The 20,560-nt window shown below is 42.5% G+C and overlaps 1 protein-coding gene across 1 annotated transcript; it reads left to right on the top strand.

Moving 5' to 3' along the window:
• Nucleotides 1–2,041: 2,041 nt before the first annotated feature.
• On the top strand, nt 2,042–20,314 carry LOC134290470 (uncharacterized). The gene is made up of 3 exons (XM_062857619.1): nt 2,042–5,458; nt 20,130–20,222; nt 20,273–20,314. Exons 1-3 carry the CDS (start codon nt 2,042–2,044, stop codon nt 20,312–20,314), a joined length of 3,552 nt encoding a protein of 1,183 aa, XP_062713603.1.
• Nucleotides 20,315–20,560: the final 246 nt, after the last annotated feature.

Here is a 20,560-nt window from a genome sequence, read left to right as displayed (position 1 = left end):
AAACAATTTTCCTTCAATTTCTGACATTCAATATGGATTTATATTGGTTTACTCCATTTGATTGCATATTTATTTCCTTTGAACTAATCAACATTCAAAATATTGAGTTTTATCAATGTAAGGTTGCAACTCTCAAAACCCATTTTCCATCAACTATCCCCCCGTTCGTTCGTGTGGAACACATCGGTTCTGCTGTAGTATGGATGATCTTGACCACTAACACTACAGCCATTGTGTACGAACAGCGTGAGAAGAGAGAAGAAACTGCATTCGTTGGGGTCAAGAAACGATAGGAGCCAACTAGAGTTTAGTATTAAGATAACGATCAAGTAGATCGAGTCATGGGACCAATATTTTGTTAGAATTAAGTAAATAAATGTTGAATGTTTAGTGTGTAGTTAAATAAAGTGTTTTGAGTAATAATGTAAAGTGTAGAATGTGTGTTCAATAAACTGTATGTGATGTGTGTTATATGATGCCAAAAACAAGTTTTTAACTCACCCGACCGGAAGAAGACGACCAACAATTCCGCCCCGAACCATCAAGCAAGGTTCCAATTCCCACTCGAAGTCCACCCAGGATCCAAGAACCAGTTCCGAGGTACAACATTTGGTCCTTCGAACCGGATGACTGAAGGATAGTCGTCCGTAAACCTGATCCGAGTCCTAAGTTCCAAGGATAACCGCCATTGGAGGCGCTGTCTGGATCGTCCAATTACGCCATCACAAAGAGTCGTTTGTCTTCTTGAGCACTATTCATCCGATCATCCGCCATCTCGAAGGTCTCGTTGGGGACGTGTACCTTCGTAGAAAATTCCACAGCCGCAACCAAACACATACTCTGGAATACGAAAACGAAGATTTATTACTCCACGCTGGATGCTGAACCGATTAATGGTCCCATAGGTGGGTACATATTAGTATAATGTCCAGCCGAAGCTAGGATCAACAGCCTTCGCTAACACTGCATCCATCTTATCTGTACGAGCACTTGCACCATTCAACATCTTCTACCAACACTACCGACGGGTCAAGGGACCCGAATCCAATTCATCCAGCAGCCATTGAAGATCATCGAAGCACCATTCAACCACGGGTATCAAACCCTGGTTCATCCAGGTAAATATACACAGATATATGTCCAGCCGTCTCTAGGATCTTCGGATAATCTTCACACGAAATTGTTTCCATCTCTATATCCCACCAATTCGTCGAGCCAACCAAAACAATCCTGGATACGTTCACCACGAATAGCAGTGTCGTATACTGCATACCACTACGAAGGAAAGATCGCCATCTTCAAGCCCGTGACGTCATCATTTGCCCAATCGATCACCTCCGTAAATCGATTGTACGACGCTTCACTATCGCCATTCATCAGTGCCCGGTCAGGAATCCACTCAACCTCTGAATCAACACACATCACTGGTCATCAGTTCCCGAATTTAGTTGCACAGGTCAGTTTTTAAAACACACTTTCGCACTAATTAGTATATGGCCAGCCGATGCTGGGAATCTACCGGTACTATATATGGCACTTTGACTTTCTTTGAACACTGATATGTGGTGCTGTATGCGAGGAATGATCGATACCGATAATTGATTTTGTGGAACGTGTTTTCGAGGGGCTAACCGAAGCATTCTCGGCACGTACTACGCATTAAGGAGAAACAGTAGTGTTAACCGTGAATAACCGGCACTCTGTCTTTGGAATACCAGTACCATAAATTGGTCTCTCAGGTCAGTTTAAGACAGTATATGCCCTGCCGAGGCATCGGGACCCTATTGTATACTACATAAACGTTTTTCTGCATGCAACCCTTGCGCAACCCATGCACTAGCGACCTGTTGAATGAGATTTCCCTTTGCTGATTCGAATCAACCGATACTTGGACGCTGTACATACCTGTAGAGAGGAAAAGTTCGTCTTTTGTGAAGGTCAGTAAGCTCTACAGTGTATGTCTAGTCGAAGCAAATAGGAAATACGGAATACTACATCTACCTTTCTCTAACCTTCCCTGGAACGCGCTTTGCCGTACGAGATGCCGCCGAAGACAGCCGCGTTAGCGAAGAAGGAGCACACCCTGCGAGCGTTGCAAACTCGACTCAATTCGTTATTGGCGATGTTCGACGAGATTCTCAAGTTTTCTCAGTCTATGAATGAGGGAACTACAGCAATTCAGGTGTCAATTAGGCTAGATAAGCTAGAAGAACTGTGGGAAACTATTAGTGAGGCTATAGTTGAGGTAGAAGCGCATGAAGATTATGCAGATGATGACGATGAGTGTACGAAAGTTAGGGTGAAGTTTGTACAACGTTATTTCGCGGTGAAATCGGCTTTGCTGGAGAAGGCCAAGGAAGTGGAAGATGTCCCGTTGAATCAATCCTGCTCTCTGGAGGCGTCGCAGTCGCAGTCTACACTGGATCACGTCCGGCTCCCACAAATCAAATTACAAACTTTCAGTGGTGATTTTGATGAGTGGTTGAGTTTCCGGGATCTCTACACATCATTAATCCATTGGAAAACCGACCTACCAGATGTCGAGAAATTTCATTATTTGAAGGGATGTCTCACCGGTGAAGCAAAGGCTTTGATAGATCCACTGGCGATAACCAAGGCAAACTATCAAGTGGCATGGGACACTTTAACGAAGCGATACAACGACAGTAAGCTGCTAAAACGCCGTCAAGTCCAAGCTCTGTCGAAGCTACCGATGTTGACTAAGGAGTCAGCCTCAGAGCTTCAGTCCTTACTGGAGGGTTTTGAGAGGATCATTCAAAATCTAGATCAACTTGTTCAGCCCCAAGACTACAAGGATCTACTGTTGGTAGACATCATAGGTTCCCGCCTCGACCCCGTTACGCGCCGTGGCTGGGAAGAATATTCCGCTACGCAGCCTCAAGACTCCATCAAGGACCTCATCGACTTCCTCCAAAAACGGATTAGGGTGCTAGGTTCGCTACCCTCCAAGCCAGCCAATCTCAAGGGAGATTCGACTACACTTTCCAAGAGTAAGAAGTTTTCCGTTCCAAGAGTAAGTCACAGTGCGGTTCAAGCATCGGGAGGTCGATGCGTGGCTTGCTCAGAATCCCATCCCCTCTACCAATGTCCAGCGTTTCAACGTCTAACGGTTTCCGCTCGAGATAAGATTCTTCGCAATCATTCGTTGTGCAGGAACTGTTTTCGACGTGGACATCAAGCTTCCGAGTGCTCTTCTCGCTTCGTTTGCCGGAATTGCAAGGCGAAGCACCACACAATGGTTTGTTTCCGGTCGGATAAGAGCGATGGGGCTAAAGGTAGCTCATCGCATAACTCGCAAGCTGAATCGATCAATGCGGCAACAGTGGACCGTAGGACGAATCCAACGACGTCCATGGCCACAGAGGAAGTTTCCTCCAACACGGCACTCCAACGTTCTTCATCTGTGCTGCTCGCTACTGCAATAGTTCTCGTGCAAAACGATAAGGGTATCAGTTTTCCTGCACGGGCATTGTTGGATTCCGGATCCGAATGCAACTTCATGACGGAGAGCTTGTGCCAGCGGTTGAATATCCAACGAAGGCGTTCGGATGTATCCGTCCTTGGGATAGGACAAACCAATACACGAGTCAAACACAAGGTTATGACAACGATAAAGTCACGAGTGTCCGAATTCTCTCGTGACATGGAATTCCTTATTCTGCCAAGGGTTACGGCGGACCTACCAACTACAAGTATCCAAAGGGCATGCTGGGAGATTCCTGAAGGTCTGAATTTGGCGGACCCAGCATTTTTCAACTCAAAGACGGTGGACATAGTTCTCGGAATCCAATATTTCTTTGCATTCTTCAAGACCGGGAACGAAATCGATCTGGGAAACGGACTTCCGATGTTAACGGAATCAGTATTCGGCTGGGTGGTATCTGGTTTGGTGAATACTGATCGTTTCAATCCGAAAATTTCCTGTAACATGGCGGTTACAGAAAGTCTGGAGGAACTATTATCTCGCTTCTGGGCCTGCGAAGAAGTCGAATTTCCAAGCAACAACTCTCCGACGGAAGCAAAGTGCGAGGAGTACTATAGCGCTACTGTTCAACGCGGTCTGGATGGTCGGTATACAGTGTCTCTTCCGAAGGACGACAACTTTCTCGCACAGCTAGGTGAATCAAGGGATATCGCCTTTCGACGTCTTCAAGGGATAGAACGTCGATTACTTCGGGAACCACGGCTACGAGAACAGTATGAGCAATTTATGGTGGAGTATTTGAGCCTGGGACACATGCGCAGGGTGGATGTAGCTTCAGACCAGGAGACAAGCAGGTGCTATTTACCCCACCATCCCGTCGTCAAGGAGAGCAGCACGACCACTAAGGTTAGGGTCGTATTCGATGCGTCATGTAAGACGAGTACAGGTGTATCGCTTAATGATGTACTACTGGTCGGACCAGTTATCCAGGATGATCTGCGCGCCATAATTCTGCGGTCACGAACGAAGCAGATACTCATGGTGGCAGATGTTGAAAAAATGTTCCGTCAAATAAGGATAGATCAGAAGGACTTACCTCTACAAAACATCCTATGGCGGAAGGATTTCAACGATCGAGCTGAAACCTACGAACTTTGCACAGTCACGTACGGCACGAAACCAGCACCATACCTAGCGACCAGGACTCTACAGCAGCTTGCGTTAGATGAACATGAACGATTTCCTATGGCGGCAAGGGCAACTATGGAGGATGTCTACATGGACGACGTGTTGACGGGCGAAGATGAGATTGAAACGGCGAAAGAACTACGTATTCAGCTCGAAGAAATGATGGAAAGCGGCGGATTCCACCTAAGGAAATGGGCATCCAACGCACCAGCGGTATTAGATGGTATTGCTAACGAAAATCTAGCATTGGCGAAAGAGGACGGAGTGCAGCTTGATCCAGATCCAGCAGTGAAGACGTTGGGATTGTACTGGTTTCCCACGACCGACATTCTCAAATTTCAATTCAAGGTTACGGAGTACTGTCCTGCTGAAATCTACACAAAACGGAAACTTTTGTCTATGATAGCGACCCTGTTTGACCCTCTGGGATTGATTGGCGCAGTTATTGTTACGGCAAAAATCTTCATGCAGCGTTTGTGGTGTTGGACAGATGAGAATGGAAGAAAGTTAGATTGGGATCAACCGGTAGGGCCAAAGGAATGTGAAGAATGGCTAGAGCTACACCAACAAATACCACTGCTGAACGAAATAAGCATTCGCCGGTGTGTTGTACTTCCAGGAGCAACGGAAATTCAAGTACATTTCTTCTCCGATGCTTCCAAGGCTGCCTATGGGGCATGCGCCTACGTTCGAAGTACGGACGATTCGGGAAGGTGCCAGGTCGCTCTACTAACATCGAAATCCAAGGTATCTCCGTTGAAGGCGCAGACAATCCCGAGACTGGAGCTTTGCGGAGCATTATTGGCAGCACAACTGAAAGAGAAGGTATTCAACGCTATGAAAACAGAAGCAGCAGTATACTTCTGGGTTGACTCTACCTGCGTTCTTCAATGGTTAAAATCGATCCCAGCTACATGGAATACCTTCGTAGCTAACCGTGTGGCAAAAATTCAAAGAACTACAGAGAACTGCATATGGAATCATGTTCCAGGCGTAGAGAATCCGGCGGACCTCATATCGAGAGGTTTACTCCCACGAGAAATCCTAAATAATCAACTCTGGTGGGAAGGCCCATCATGGCTGAAGCTGGAGCAGGAATATTGGCCAAATCAAACCGATGTAGATGTCCCAGAAGAAGTTTCTGGAGAAACCCGAAGGACTGCCGCACACTGTGTTACGACGGAAGCAGATACATTTGGAAGAAGTTACGTTGGAAAATTTTCCTCTTTAGTAGACATGATTTGCCGAACAGCATACCTACTACGTTTCATCGCAATATTGAAGGGACCGAAGGAGAGCTGGAACTTTCCACGCTTTCCTACTGCAGAAGAACGTACTACGGCGGAAATGGCAATCATTCGCTGTGTACAACGCGAGGAGTTCGTTAAGGAGTGGGCGGTTTTAACCAAGAAAGAAACTGTAGCAAGGAGCTCCGCACTTCGTTGGTTCAACCCACAGATTTCAAGCGGTAACGTGATTCGTGTCGGTGGCAGATTAGGACATTCTCAAGAATCCGATGAAACCAAGCACCCCATTGTTTTACCAGCAAGACATCCGCTAACGAAGCTAGTCTTTCAACATTACCATCAAAAACTTCTGCACGCTGGACCCCAGCTTCTACTGTCAGCAGTCAGACAGCGGTACTGGCCGCTAGGAGGAAGAAATGTAGCCCGTAAGGTCGTACATGACTGCCTTCGATGCTTTCGGACCAAACCAAACCCAGTTGAGCAATTCATGGGGGAACTACCAGCTTCACGTGTCACCATAGCTCGACCTTTCTCGAGGACCGGAGTGGACTATTTCGGCCCCGTGTACTTCCGCCCAGGACCACGCAGAACAGCAGTGAAGGCCTATGTTGCCTTATTTGTCTGCATGTGCACGAAGGCAGTGCACTTGGAATTAGTGACCGACCTTTCGTCGGACCGTTTTTTGCAAGCCTTCAGGAGATTCATTGCCAGACGAGGCCGTTGCACGGATGTATACTCCGATAATGGGACTAATTTTGTAGGTGCCCGAAATCAACTTCAGCAACTGTTCGACCTCCTTCGTAGCAACGATCATCAGCAAAAAATGCTAAAGGAATGTGCTGAGGAAGGTATCACCTGGCACTTTAACCCACCTAGTGCACCACATTTTGGTGGACTGTGGGAGGCCGCCGTGCGTTCTGCGAAGGGGCATCTCTTGAAAGTTTTAGGTGAACTCGTTATTCCCTTTGAGGATCTTTGCACGCTATTGGCCCAAGTGGAATCCTGCATGAATTCCAGACCCCTGACATCAGTATCGGATGACCCAACGGACCTTGAACCCCTTACGCCAGGTCATTTTTTAATCGGCGCTCCCTTGGAACAACTTCCGGATCACGACTATACAGAAGTACCTACGAATAGGCTGCACATGTACCAGTTGATTCAGCAGAAATTGCAGTTGTTTTGGAATCGCTGGAGGTCTGAGTATCTTTCTCAACTCCAAGGACGGATGAAACGCTGGAAGCCTGCGGTACCAATCTCAACAGGAAAACTGGTCGTGATTAAGGAGGATAATTCGCCTCCTCTGCGGTGGAGAATGGGTAGAATTCAGGAGGTTCATCCGGGGGCAGACGGCATAATAAGAGTTGTGACACTGAAGACCGCTTCAGGATTGACAAAACGCGCAGTAGAAAAAATTTGCCTTCTGCCTCCATCTCGGCAACCTCCTGAAGTAAATACGTAATCAAGGGTCGACCAGCATGCCACCCACCACCTAGTGTTCGAAGAGGTTAATTTTTTCGTTTCAGAATTCCCGGAATTTCAGGGTGGGGGAATATGTAAGGTTGCAACTCTCAAAACCCATTTTCCATCAACTATCCCCCCGTTCGTTCGTGTGGAACACATCGGTTCTGCTGTAGTATGGATGATCTTGACCACTAACACTACAGCCATTGTGTACGAACAGCGTGAGAAGAGAGAAGAAACTCCATTCGTTGGGGTCAAGAAACGATAGGAGCCAACTAGAGTTTAGTATTAAGATAACGATCAAGTAGATCGAGTCATGGGACCAATATTTTGTTAGAATTAAGTAAATAAATGTTGAATGTTTAGTGTGTAGTTAAATAAAGTGTTTTGAGTAATAATGTAAAGTGTAGAATGTGTGTTCAATAAACTGTATGTGATGTGTGTTATATGATGCCAAAAACAAGTTTTTAACTCACCCGACCGGAAGAAGACGACCAACAATTCCGCCCCGAACCATCAAGCAAGGTTCCAATTCCCACTCGAAGTCCACCCAGGATCCAAGAACCAGTTCCGAGGTACAACAATCAATTTATATTGGTTCATAATGATATGGTGTTCTCTGTTTCCTATCCAAGCACAGGTAATCACTAAATCCAGGGCCCTCTTGTTACACGACCTTTAAATATCGCGGTCCGCGACGCATCGGGTTTTAAGATTACATTGTCTTGCATGTAGGGTCTGGGACCATTTGGACAGGTGTACCTATTTTGGGCACTTGCTGCTATAACTCAGTCAATTTCAAACCGATTGACTTGAATGTCCGAAAATGGCTAGATACTGTGCGTATCTGATCGTGTCTTAAAAACCAAGTCAATCGGTTCAAAATTGACTGAGTTATAGCAGCAAGTGCCCACAACAGGTACTTCTGCCCGAATGGTCCCAGACATCATGTATAATGATTACAGACAGTGTATCTATCTGCCATTCATTGATTATATTGATATATGATAAAGCTCTTCAGCATCTCAATTACGAAATCATGTGGGGATCCCTGATGCGCAAGGGCATCTGAGAAAACCATCAACCTGATTAACCCTTCCGTTACAAACCCCCCCTAAAGAAAGTGCGAAAAAATACTCTTTTCGTTATAACTTTTTTGTTTTTCAATATTTTTCGACCAAATTTTGACACAATAAGCGGATATCCTTCTAATTTAAGGATTTGCTAGGGATAGTTGGAATGGCCACCTGGTTCCGGAGTTATTCCGGATTCAAAATGGGTCTCAAAATTTGTCTAGAAGTCCATCCCGGTCACTACGTGCCTTGGAACCCGTTTTACGGATGTTCCGGGGAATCGGTTCCGGGATCAATTTTTGAATATGATTTAATACCATCATGCGACACCTCAAACTTCGTGGTTTTTCAAGACGCATCATTCTGTGCTGTTTTGGCGTTGTCTGAAATACTGTTGGCCATTTTGGAACCGATATTCTGATTTCCCGAGAATCGGTTCCGGTGGTTCCGGGGTCCAATTTTTGAAAATAAACAAACACTATCATGCGACATATCAAACTTCATGATTTTGAAAATTATGGCATTTTATCATAATGATTGGACACTTTGGATACATTTGGCCATTATGGAATCGGTATACAGATTTTCCGGAATCCAGTTCCGGGGCCAAGTTTTGAAAATGGTTCGATACCGTCATGCGACATCTCAAACATCGTGATTGTCAAAATATATCATTCTGGGCTAATATTGCGTTATCTGAAATACTGTTGGCCATTTTTGAACCGGTATTCGGTATTCGGATTTCCCGGGAATCGGTTCCGGTGGTTCCGGGCTCAATTTTTCGAAAATGAACAAACGCAATCATGCGACCACGAGCGAAACCATTTATTGCTATCCGTATATTTATGCTTTGAACCAGAAACTGCCACTGTTGGGTATTCATTCTGAGAATGCATCCAGGAATGCCTTCCGGAGATTCCGTATGGAATTCCGCAACCTCTCCAAAGAATTCCCTCCGGAATTCATCCAGGAGATTCCTCTTGAAGGATGTTCTTCCAGTTTATTCAATCCGGCGAGGTTACCAAAAACTCATTCCGAGGATTCCCCTAGGAGTTTCCTCCACAGAAATTCCGTTTAGGGATTCCTCCAGAAATTTCTTATGGAGATTTAATTCCGGGGATTCATCCAAGAATTCCTGTTAGACATGCTTCCTGGATATTGTGAGGGTTCCTCCAGAAATTAATTAAAGAGAATTTACCAAAAAAAATCGTTTCGGATGATCACGCGTAAAATGCTTCCGAACGCTCTTGCACAAGTTACCTTCGCAAACACCGGAGGTTCCTCCAGAAGTTTCTTCCGAAAATTCAAACAGGTACCACCTAAAGAATCTCTCTAAAATTCCACCAAAGATTCCTTCCGAAAGTTCCTCCAAGAATTTCTCCAGGAAGTTCCCCCTGAAGAAACTCCTGCAGGAAGTTTCGGTCGGAGGAGTCCCTAGAGGAATTTCCTGGGAAAATTCCTGGAGGAACTTCTGGATGAATTCCTAGAGGAACTCCTAATCCTTCCAGGATTTCACTGGAACTCCCAGAGAGATGCTCGGTGGTACTCCCAGAGGAACTCCTGGAGGAACTTACTGGGAGAATTCCGGAAGAAATTTCTCAAGGAACTATAGGAGGAATTTTCGAAAGAACTCCTGGCGGAATATTTTGAGGAAATTCCTGGAGGAATTCTTGGAAAATTTCCCGAAGGAAGTCTCGGAGGAATTCTCTTATGAGTTTATGAGTTTTTATGAGAATTCCTCCGAGACTTCCTTCGGGAAATTTTCCAAGGATTCCTCCAGGAATTTCCTCCAAATATTCCGCCAGGAGTTCTTTCGAAAATTCCTCCTATAGTTCTTTGAGAAATTGATTCAGAAATTCTCACAGTAAGTTTCTCCAGGAGTTCCTCTGGGAGTACCACCGAGCATCCCTCTGGGAATTCCAGTGGAATCCTAAAAGGATTAGGAGTTCCTCAAGGAATTACTCCAGAAGTTCCTTCAGGAATTTTCCCAGGAAATTCCTCTAGGGACTCTTCCGACCGAAACTTCCTGCAGGAGTTCCTCCGGAAATTCCTCTTAATTTTCCTCCAGGAGTTCTTTCTCCGGGAGTTCCTTAAAAAAAATATTCCGGGAATTCCTTCAACATTTCCGCTGGAGTTCTTTTGAAAATTCCTCCAGGAATTTTCCCTGGAAATTCTTGCAGGAGTTTCTCCTGGAATTGCCGCAAGAGCTGCTCCGGAAGTTCTTCAAGGAATACTTATAGGAGTCCCTCCGGGTGTTCCCCTATGAATTCTTCCAGGGAGTTCCACCAATAGTTTCCAGAAGGAACGCCTGGAGGGACTTCCAGAGGAATTCCTGGACTAAGTGTAGAATTAGCTTTTAGTTAAAATACACATTAATAAAATAATAAAAAAAAAAAATAAAAAAAAAAAAAAATAAAAATAAAAAAAAAAAAAAAAAAAAAAACAGTGACAAGCAGGGCGCGGAGGCTGAAACATGCCGCATTTCGTCTTTACCGCGTTTTTGCATTTTTCTTTGTGTTTTTAATTCGTACTTGAGTGGAACGCTGATGGAAGAGTGAACGGTCGTCGGTCGTCAGTGACAAGCAGGGCGCGGAGGCTGAAACATGCCGCATTTCGTCTTTACCGCGTTTTTGCATTTTTCTTTGTGTTTTTAATTCGTACTTAAGTGGAACGCTGATGGAAGAGTGAAAGGTCGACGGTCGTCAGTGACAAGCAGGGCGCGGAGGCTGAAACTTACCGCATTTCGTCGTTCCCGCATTTTCGTATTTTTCTTTGTGTTTTTTGTTCGTACTTTGTGTAAACGATCGACGATAGCTCGGTGGCAAGAGACCACATTGCCCGCATCGTGGTGCTCGTGTTCGTCGTTATTCCGAGTTCGGAAATGCTAGTATCCAAGAGATTGTTTTTCAGTGCGTCGGGTATTCGCTTATGTATTTTTTTTCGGATTCTTCGATGGACGATCGGAGAATCAGCGAGTGGTGTGAACGAGTGCACATTTAATATGGTTGGACCGTTTGCATGCTGAGACCAAAGCCAAACATAGAAAACCAGCTAGTCAGGATTACTCGGTGAGTTCGTTCCTTATTACTTTTTATATTTGAACATGACATATATGGGGTTTTCGGAGGGGTAGCCTAAGGAAGTTAAATGAACTGGTTTCCGGGCAAATGTTCGTGGGGTGGCCAGACTTTGTCACGAGATAACAATTATCATGTTGTTTTCCGAAGGTCTCCAGTGAATTTAGCTTACCCTGCTACAACAAACCATCAGGTAGATCATTCCGTTCCGGTATGACTCTGCAGCCATAGGTAATCCTTGCGCTGATGGTGGGTTCACAATCATCATCATCATCATCATCACATTAATAAAATAAAAAAAAAACAAAAAACAAGGCGACTGCAGTCGGCAAGATCAAAGTAAGCTGGTCAGTGTGCCCGCTCAGTATGTACGCGCCGCCAGAGGCGTGTTTTAAGTGCATCGAGAAATGGCACAAGTCGTGGGCGGGTGAAGGCCCTGACAGGAGGAAACTCTGCAGCAAATGCGGAGTGGAAGGTCACATCGCCAGGGAGTGCACCAAAATGCTTGATTTGCATAGCGAACAAGGGTCACACGACCCAAGGCGCCCGCCCAAGGAGAAACTGGAAGCATTTCCTCATTCGCTCAGTTTTTTTTATTTTTTTTTAATAACGAAGCAATATTTTCAAAAACGGTTTTCGTACACAAGTAGAGTATGGATCAATGTATCTTCTGATTTTTTTTCGTGTTGAAAAAGTTTTCCATTTTTTCAAAAACCATTTTTTTGTGAAATTTTGCTCAAAAATGGTTTCTGCAAAAAACGAAAAACATTTTCCACTATGAAAAAAAAAAATCAGAAGATATCTTGATCCATCCTCTACATGTGTACGAAAACCGTTTTTTAAAATATTGCTTCGTTATTTAAAAAAAAAAAAAACAAAAACAAAAAGTGAGGAAATATTTCCAGTTTCTCCTTAAATGTCCAGGCATGCAAGGAGGTCGAACCAACCAACGATAATGCAGGTTACATAGTTAAACCTAAACCACTGTGAAGCTGCACAACAGTTGCTGTGGCAGTCAGTCTCGGAGTCAAATACAGACATCGCACTACTATCAGACCCATACCGCATCCATCTCGATAACGGGAACTGTCTACCGGATAAGGCCAAGCTAGCGCCAATCTGTACAACCGGTCGTTTTCTACTACTGCAGTTGTTATGCCGCTCTCAGGTGGCCGATAGACTAGTTCTCGTCTATTTATGCTGTATTCGCTATTAAGCGCACAAGTAGAATTGAGTCACGTGGTCATCGGTGGAGACTTCAATGCCTGGACGATTGAGTGGAGTAGCCGCTTTACTTACGCGAGAGGCTGGGCTCTACTCGAAGCTATATGGCTAGACTGAACGAGGATGTCACGAACGTAGGTAGGCGACAAAAAACATACAGTAGGAATGGTTTAAAGTCCATCGTTGACGTGACCTTCTTGATCATTGGCGATTCAATGCAGGGTAGAACACGGAGGAAGGTCTTTGGCCGTCATCAGAGATGGTTGACCTCGCGATGATCTAGTCGGAACCCTAAGTCGTACAAGTGACGCCACATTGAACATTGAATTGCTATGTGGTCATGGAGTTCCCTGGATATATTTGATACCGAAGGAATTCTTCCCAGGCTTTTTTCCAGGAATTCTCTCAGTTAAGGCGAAACTGGATTCATTTCCTCACTTTTTGGTTTTTGATTTTAAATAAAATAACGAAGCAATATGTTCAAAATCGGTTCTCGTACACATGTAGAGTATGGATCAAGGTATCTCCTGATTTTTTTTTTCCTGGTGGAAAAAAGTTTTTCGTTTTTGCAGAAACCATTTTTAAACAAAATTGCACAAAAAAATGGTTTCTGCAAAAACGAAAAACTTTATCCACCAGGGAAAAATTCAGGAGATACCTTGATCCGTACTCTACATGTGGACGAAAACCGATTTTAAAAATATTGCTTCGTTATTTTATTAAAAATCAAAAACCAAAAAAAAAATGAGGAAATGCTTCCAGTTTCGCCTTAAGAGCGAACGTTACGGTCGAGGAAATATCCGCCATTGTTGCAAGCAAGATGGTAATCTCTTCTTATTATGGAACAAAAACATACAGGGGATGGCCAATTTTTTTTCTCCCACCAAAAAATCAACATTCTGTAACTTTTCATAGAGTGCATCAAAAAATCTCAAATTTTGACTGTTTGTCAACCTTTTATATGTGCAACATTGGTACAAATTTGGGCTCGATTGATTAGTTTTTCGCGAAGTAAGAACCGTTAAGGTAAAACACTATTATTAAGACAACTAATTTTTGAACTGTCATATCTCGGAAACCAGTGAATCGAATTGAAAGATTTTTTTAATGTTTATCAACAATGTATTGATACTTAATACGACGTTATAAAATGAAATATTTTCTCACGGAGAATTAAGTTATACCGGGTTGAAATTTTTACCCATATAGAGGAAAATAAGTCAAATTTACAATACCACACAAAAATTACTAAATGTGGTCTTTCTTCAATCTAAATAGGCTCTAATATATCTGATTAGCGATAACTTGAGAACAGAAGTGGAAAATCTTTGGTATCAACACTAAAATGTATTGACATTGATGTAAAAAATTACATTTTTTTACATCTATTGTATCATTGTGTATGCTCACTTGCATATGCTGTTTGTTTTTCAGCCTCTTCTGTGGGATAGAATTCGAGATTACCATCTTCAAAATCGCGAGGCTAATTGTTAGAAAGAGATGGAAGATAGGAAAATTAACACGGCGTCCCGTATTACCTTTATAGACTGTTTCAGAAATTATAAATACACTTTGTTTATTAAATAAAATGAACTGCTCTAATGATTTTTACCAACTTATTTCAGAATATAGCATATTGTACTCCATATTTTTGTGTTTCCTTTGAATTGTCTTGATATTTTGAAGAACAGTCGAGTTCTCTAACAAATAACTTCATTCTTCAAAGTTGCATTTGCACAAAGGTGTTTTTTGATTATTTCAACATTATTTATCACTCAATACCAAAAACTATCTAACTTTTCATCACATTGGCTTTCTCAACAAGTTGTCTAAGGAATGCCTTGATCAAAATCTGGGAAAAATCGATGCAGGTATTCCCACAACATTTTTGCTGAAATCAAGTTTCTTATTTTTTAAAGTTTTCTACGAAACATAAGAATTACCACACAGTTTCTTAGCTTTCCTGTACGCATTTATTTTAAAATTATATATTTTTTCAGCTCATTCGATACTTCAGATAGCAAAGCTTGTCATACCATAAACACGATTGCAGTAAGCAGTAATTAAGACATTCGTTTGCTTAACGTTTGTTGCTACTGGTGTTGTTGAGAAATGTGAAACTAAAATTTTCGCATTGAGTAGGCCCGTAGTGATGACTTCTGATCAAATAGTAATATAAAAATTACTCTTACTAATCGAGAAATATCTTTTCTTATCGATGCAGCAATTTTTATTGTGTTTGGAAATTAAATATTTTATTTGTGAGATTGTTTCTTTTCCTACTATGCTACATTTTTTGACCACTTTGTGCAACTTAAAATTTTTATCATCTAGCTTACAGAGCCCTTTTTTTTAACTTTAACAAGAAACATCAACAAACTTGGTATTAATTGCTTCGTTAGAATGTTTACTATAAGACCTAGAAGAAACTTTTTTGAATATTGTGCTCAAATTGAAATGGTAGTCAATCGTTAGTGTATTTATAATTTCTGAAACAGTCTATATTATAAGCTTGATTATGTTGATACACTTATTTTTTTGCGTACTTTAGCGAGACTTTATGTTCATCGTAGAAAAAAAAATCATCACTCACACCATACCTTCCTTCAAAGGGTTCACACATGTAAAACTCCTGAAACACCATACAATACGAATTGAAACTCTTCAACTTGTGAACAATTCCGATTTGCACGTATTCATCATTAAGCCCATCTGTTATTCATTTTAACACGTTTTGGAAGTGCTTAGCTGAACCCGAGGGTTTGGAAATTAGTTCTGGTGAATGGGGTGTTTTGCGCGAAAAAAGCCACTCTCCTCAATGGAGGAAAGCACTTGTTCGAAAAACCTACACACGTTTGCCGATAGCATAAGCATAGCCGCGGTGGGGTTGGGAACTTTGCAGCTTGTTCCAGTGCAGTGCAGCATTTGAGCTGCGATGAAAATTGCGCGGTGTGAAAATGCGAACAGTGAAAGTTTTCATCTGGCGGAGCGTGTTTCTGGTGCTGCTGCTGGTGCTGTTCTATCTGGCTCTTTCGAGGGGACAGAGTGCCATTTAGTGTTACCACTATCACTGATTTATTTGACAGCGCGATCGTGGGATGTGAACATAATTTATGTCCACTTTCGCTGGTTTACCACATGGGTTGGGTCAGCAACGTATGCCGACCACTAGCTACTGTACTATGTAGGGGAACTGCGGCCATAACGCCCATAGGGGGCAAGTTGCGCCACCCTTGTTTTAGGCAAACCACGTTATTTTCAGTACTTTTTTCAATTGCAATCGCTAAAATAAGAATAAAAATGCTTCTTTACATTTGAGTTTACATATTTTTACTAAAAAAATTGTACAAGAACTACGAAAAAAGATTTTGGTTACTTTTGATGTAATTTTAGCCTGTCAAATGTTTACACTTTTTTACATCATTTAAAAGATTTTTTTTCTCGCTATCCCCACAAACTGTTTTGCACACTCCCATTATTTGTGTACCAAGCGGAAAAAGTATCGAATTTGACCCTTACAACTTTTTTACAAGGGTCCAAACTTCTGAGGCTTATGTGGGGTAAAATGCCCACCCCTAGTTATTTACATTAAAATAGCCATTTAGATCCAAATTCTGGCACAAATTATGTAGAACACAAGTTGGAACCAAGCAACAGCACATTTTTACTATAAATAAGTTCACTAATCACACAGCCATGCGTCATTTTGTAGTAATTATTGATAAAACAGCTCTTTATGACGTTTACATGGAATTGACCCATAATTACAGGTGATCCATAATTATGTAATGACTGTATACCATTCACGAACAATAACAGTTGACAATAAACCAGGCGCGCAAGTATATGTACACAGTTTGGCATCCTGGTGTTAGCTGTGGCTAGTGGCGCGTTTTACCCCGCACTAAAACTAAAATTCTGAAAATCAAACTTTTTTTCAAATTTGAATTTTTTAGTAGTAAAACATAAAACTGGTTTATGGTTTCTTCCATTTGGAAGGAAACATGTTGGTGCTTCATGTTAGTGCCCAAAAAATGTGTATTATAAAGTGTTTCGTGGTTGAAATTGGACTCTTCCTTAACGTGGGCGTCTTACCCCCAGTTCCCCTACTACTGTTGCATGGCGATGTACCTTCTCATTGAACTTTTGCCACGCAACTTCGGGACCGTCAAGTGGAAGCGATGCTAACAATTTGCTTGGAAATTGGAGAGGTCATCAGGCTGCACATGCAGTATACACTGCATAATTTGTAGGAACGTGACAATCATTTATTCCAACTGGACTGGACACTTGATTTGGCGAACATAGATGCGTTTCGTGCATTAGAAGGGATGACTTTTAACACTTTTCAATATGTTCTGGCCATACTTATACCTGGGCTAGACAAATTCCCTGGGAGAAACCCTGGGGAAATTTGTAAAGGAATCATTGTGTGAAATGTTAAAGCAATCCTTGGAGGAATTCTTGGGGGTTTCTGCCCCGTTTTATATAACAAAACATTTTTCTAAGAAATACATATGGGAGCATCCATTAAGAACGTCACGCTAAAATTGGGAATTTCTGACCCCCACTTCCCCCTTCGTACGGGTTTTCCTATACCTAATGCATGTGGACTTCCATACCACATTAAATTCTTTGCAGCATTTTTGCCATTACCGTCCTACCCCGCTGGTTCGACACGTTTTAATACGACACTTTTTAATTCGTACCCCGCTTATTCGACACATGTCGAATAAAAAAGTGTTCAAATGTCACAGCGATGTACACAGTAAATGCAAAACAGTTTGATATTGTGCTTATACTCGTACCCGCAGCAACTCCTCTTGCAGCCGCAAATTCCGGAAGTTCTGAGTTGGAGCTATTCGACACCCAAACCGCCTGGAGACCAACCGGAATGAACTGAGGATGACAACAGTCGTAGAAAGAAAGAGCTTTTCATTGGCACCACCGCAAAATCTGTTGAAATTATGTTGCATAACAAATCCGGAAATCAAAACAAAAACAAATAGAGTTTCCAAATTTCAATGAGCATGGTGGTGTAGGGTGACCAGTTTGTCGAATTAAAAGTTTACCCCGGTTATTCGACAACAGTCGGTGTCGTATTAGCGGGGTAATACGGTATTCAACTTTGCGTCTAACCATGCAATGTTGAGAATCACTGAATCGCAGTGACAACTAATGGCACCATACTGACATATGCAATTTTGTAGCAATCCACGCACAACCTTGACGTTTATAGAATTATCTAGGCTTCCATGCCGATCTCACGCATCATCTTTTGACCAATTAGTGATGTCAGCACAGCATTTGTTAGCACCACATTTGAACACCATGCACCATTTGGGCATTTCTTATTCCAAAACTGTATTCCATGTACGTGATTTAATACCAAACGCCATTTTTACAAATCGTGAGAATCACTGAATAACGGTGATTACTAAAATAGCACGATAACATCATGTACCTTCTTCAAAGCTTTCCATGCACCACCATGGTGCTCACATGATCATCTAGACATCCACTCATTATGCTGCTCTCCTACACTGCACAATGCACTAGGGGGATTCAGGTGGCCAAAAATCTAAAATCGACATTATTCAATTTGAGATTTAGGTTCGGTAGTTGCAAGTAGACCACTTGGACCAGTAAACCCTAGAATATTAGTTTGCTAATCCCTTTACTTATCGAGATATTGCCAGCAGAATGAGACCATTGCCAATTTTTGTTCAATTTCGCATATCTTCGGCTTTAATGAAAAATGTTAAACTTTTAAAGTAGTTTCTACAAGCTTGCTTATTATCCTTTCGAATGACGTATCAGACCTAGGAATGTTGATTGTAAAACTATAAAATGATACCACATTAAAAATTTGTCCCATACAAACCGTTCCATACAAAAAAGTTTCGCAAAGTTTCGCTTCGGGACTTCTTCTATGCCTTTGTTTGGGATCCCTGGGAGACATTGAAATCAAATTTGGCTACTACTAGTTGCTATTCTGCAATTCCAATCGAGTTGTCGGTGATGATTGAGATATTGCAATATACAATCACCCTATTGGCCATTAAATACCTCTGCGCAAACATTTGGTCGTCATGGCCGCTTTTCTCGGTAGATCAATCATAGTAGAGGCTAAATATGGTCTTGGATCTCTCAGCGAAGCGTGTTTTTACGAATTGGAATCCATTTTGTAAGTAGGAACATAAACCCTTACAGGCAAGATGGGTCAGCTAAGGATGGATCGCCATAACTTTGTAAATACAAATCGTATTGGTTTGTATTCATCCGCTACTCTTCAATACACTAGTCAGCTATGCTAAAAGTCGATAAAAAGTTCATTAAATACAAAATATGATGTTAAACAAACAGTTTTAAAAAGTGATCAATTTTGCGCCGTGAAAAAAGTGCGGGGCAAGATGGGTCACCTTTTAAGTAATTCACATTTTCTCAACGAAAAACGTCAAAATATAAGATTTGTTCCGCATTCATACATGCTCCATATCCATACTGAGCAAACAAGAGCTACTAGTAAACAATTTATAAATTTATTTGAAATATATAAAACTTTACGATTTGAGTGGTGCTAAGGCGACTTGAAAATCGATGTTTTCACTAAAAAATTATCATAATTTTATGTCATAATTTTGAGCGTTCATTCTGCTTGATTGAAGTCATTTATGAGATAGTCTTGTAATGAAAAATAAATAACTTTTGAATGCTCCAAAAATACGTTCAAAATTGAAGGTGACCCATCTTGCCCCGTGGCCGTTTATATGGAGGTTATATGGAATGTATCGCATAAGAAAAATGGCTAAAAACCATTTTATTTTTTATTTCCAATGAGAGTGAATAATTTTTCAATCAATGTCCCAAACTTTTGTATATTCATGCTGGTCATCTAACAAAATTATCAACATGAGTAATGCATCCGAAAAAGGCACTGACCCATCTTGCCCCGCCCCACCCTACACAGATAAACGCCTAAAAGTATGCAATACTAATGTAATTTCACGCTGTTTGAAACTGTCGTGTTGAAGCAACCAGTTCAACATGTTTTTCATATATTCATATAGGAGCAAGACATTATAAAATTGACGCGAAAATATTTTGGCCACCTGTTTGTATAAGGCCGCCCCATAGTGCACCGGCCACCCAACATCGGCCTCCCTTATCTCGGATTCATCGACCGACGCTTAATCGGTTGCCACAGTGAGCCCGTTGTCGCCCATCATCTGCGTGTGGCCGAGCCACGTGGCCATTCAATACCGGTATCCCGCTACCCGAATCCTTCGACCGACGTTATATCGGTCGCCCCAGCGGGCCACGAGGTGCCCGTTGTTGCCATTCGTCTACGAGTCGCCGAGCCCCCCGGCCACCCAACACCGGCATTCCCGGATCCCCAGCCGATCCTCAGGCCGCCCACAACCGTACTCCAAAGCCAGCGTACGCCCCGCCGAACGACCACCACATTTCGCCGCGAAGACCACCGACGGCCACCATCATCACCGTAAGTTGAATAAATGCACCGATTAGTTTCTCCATAATCGTTGTATTCAGGTCCCTCGTGCTCCGAAAACCTCCCCACACCTGACGCCCTGAGACCTGGGACTAAAAGAGGTTTTGGAGACCCACCCCGGTAGACGGCCGCGGCTTAGACCAGCTGTCTGGGGCTTAAGCCGGTACTCTTCCAGAACCGAGCAGTCCCAGGGCCCAAAATTAGAGTCTTATAATGTACAGCAGAGATCACCCAGGCCGTAGCCTGATCGGTAAGGTAAGTAACGAAAAGCACACGAAACTTTCATCTAGTCAGTTGAGTTGCATTTAAACTCCGAAATTCGTAAAGTT

Source organism: Aedes albopictus, chromosome 3, assembly GCF_035046485.1.
Source record: "Aedes albopictus strain Foshan chromosome 3, AalbF5, whole genome shotgun sequence".
In the NCBI taxonomy this organism is placed as follows: domain Eukaryota; kingdom Metazoa; phylum Arthropoda; class Insecta; order Diptera; family Culicidae; genus Aedes; species Aedes albopictus.
The sequence above is the reverse complement of the archived record's forward strand: the minus strand, read 5'-3'. Positions and strand labels throughout refer to the sequence as shown.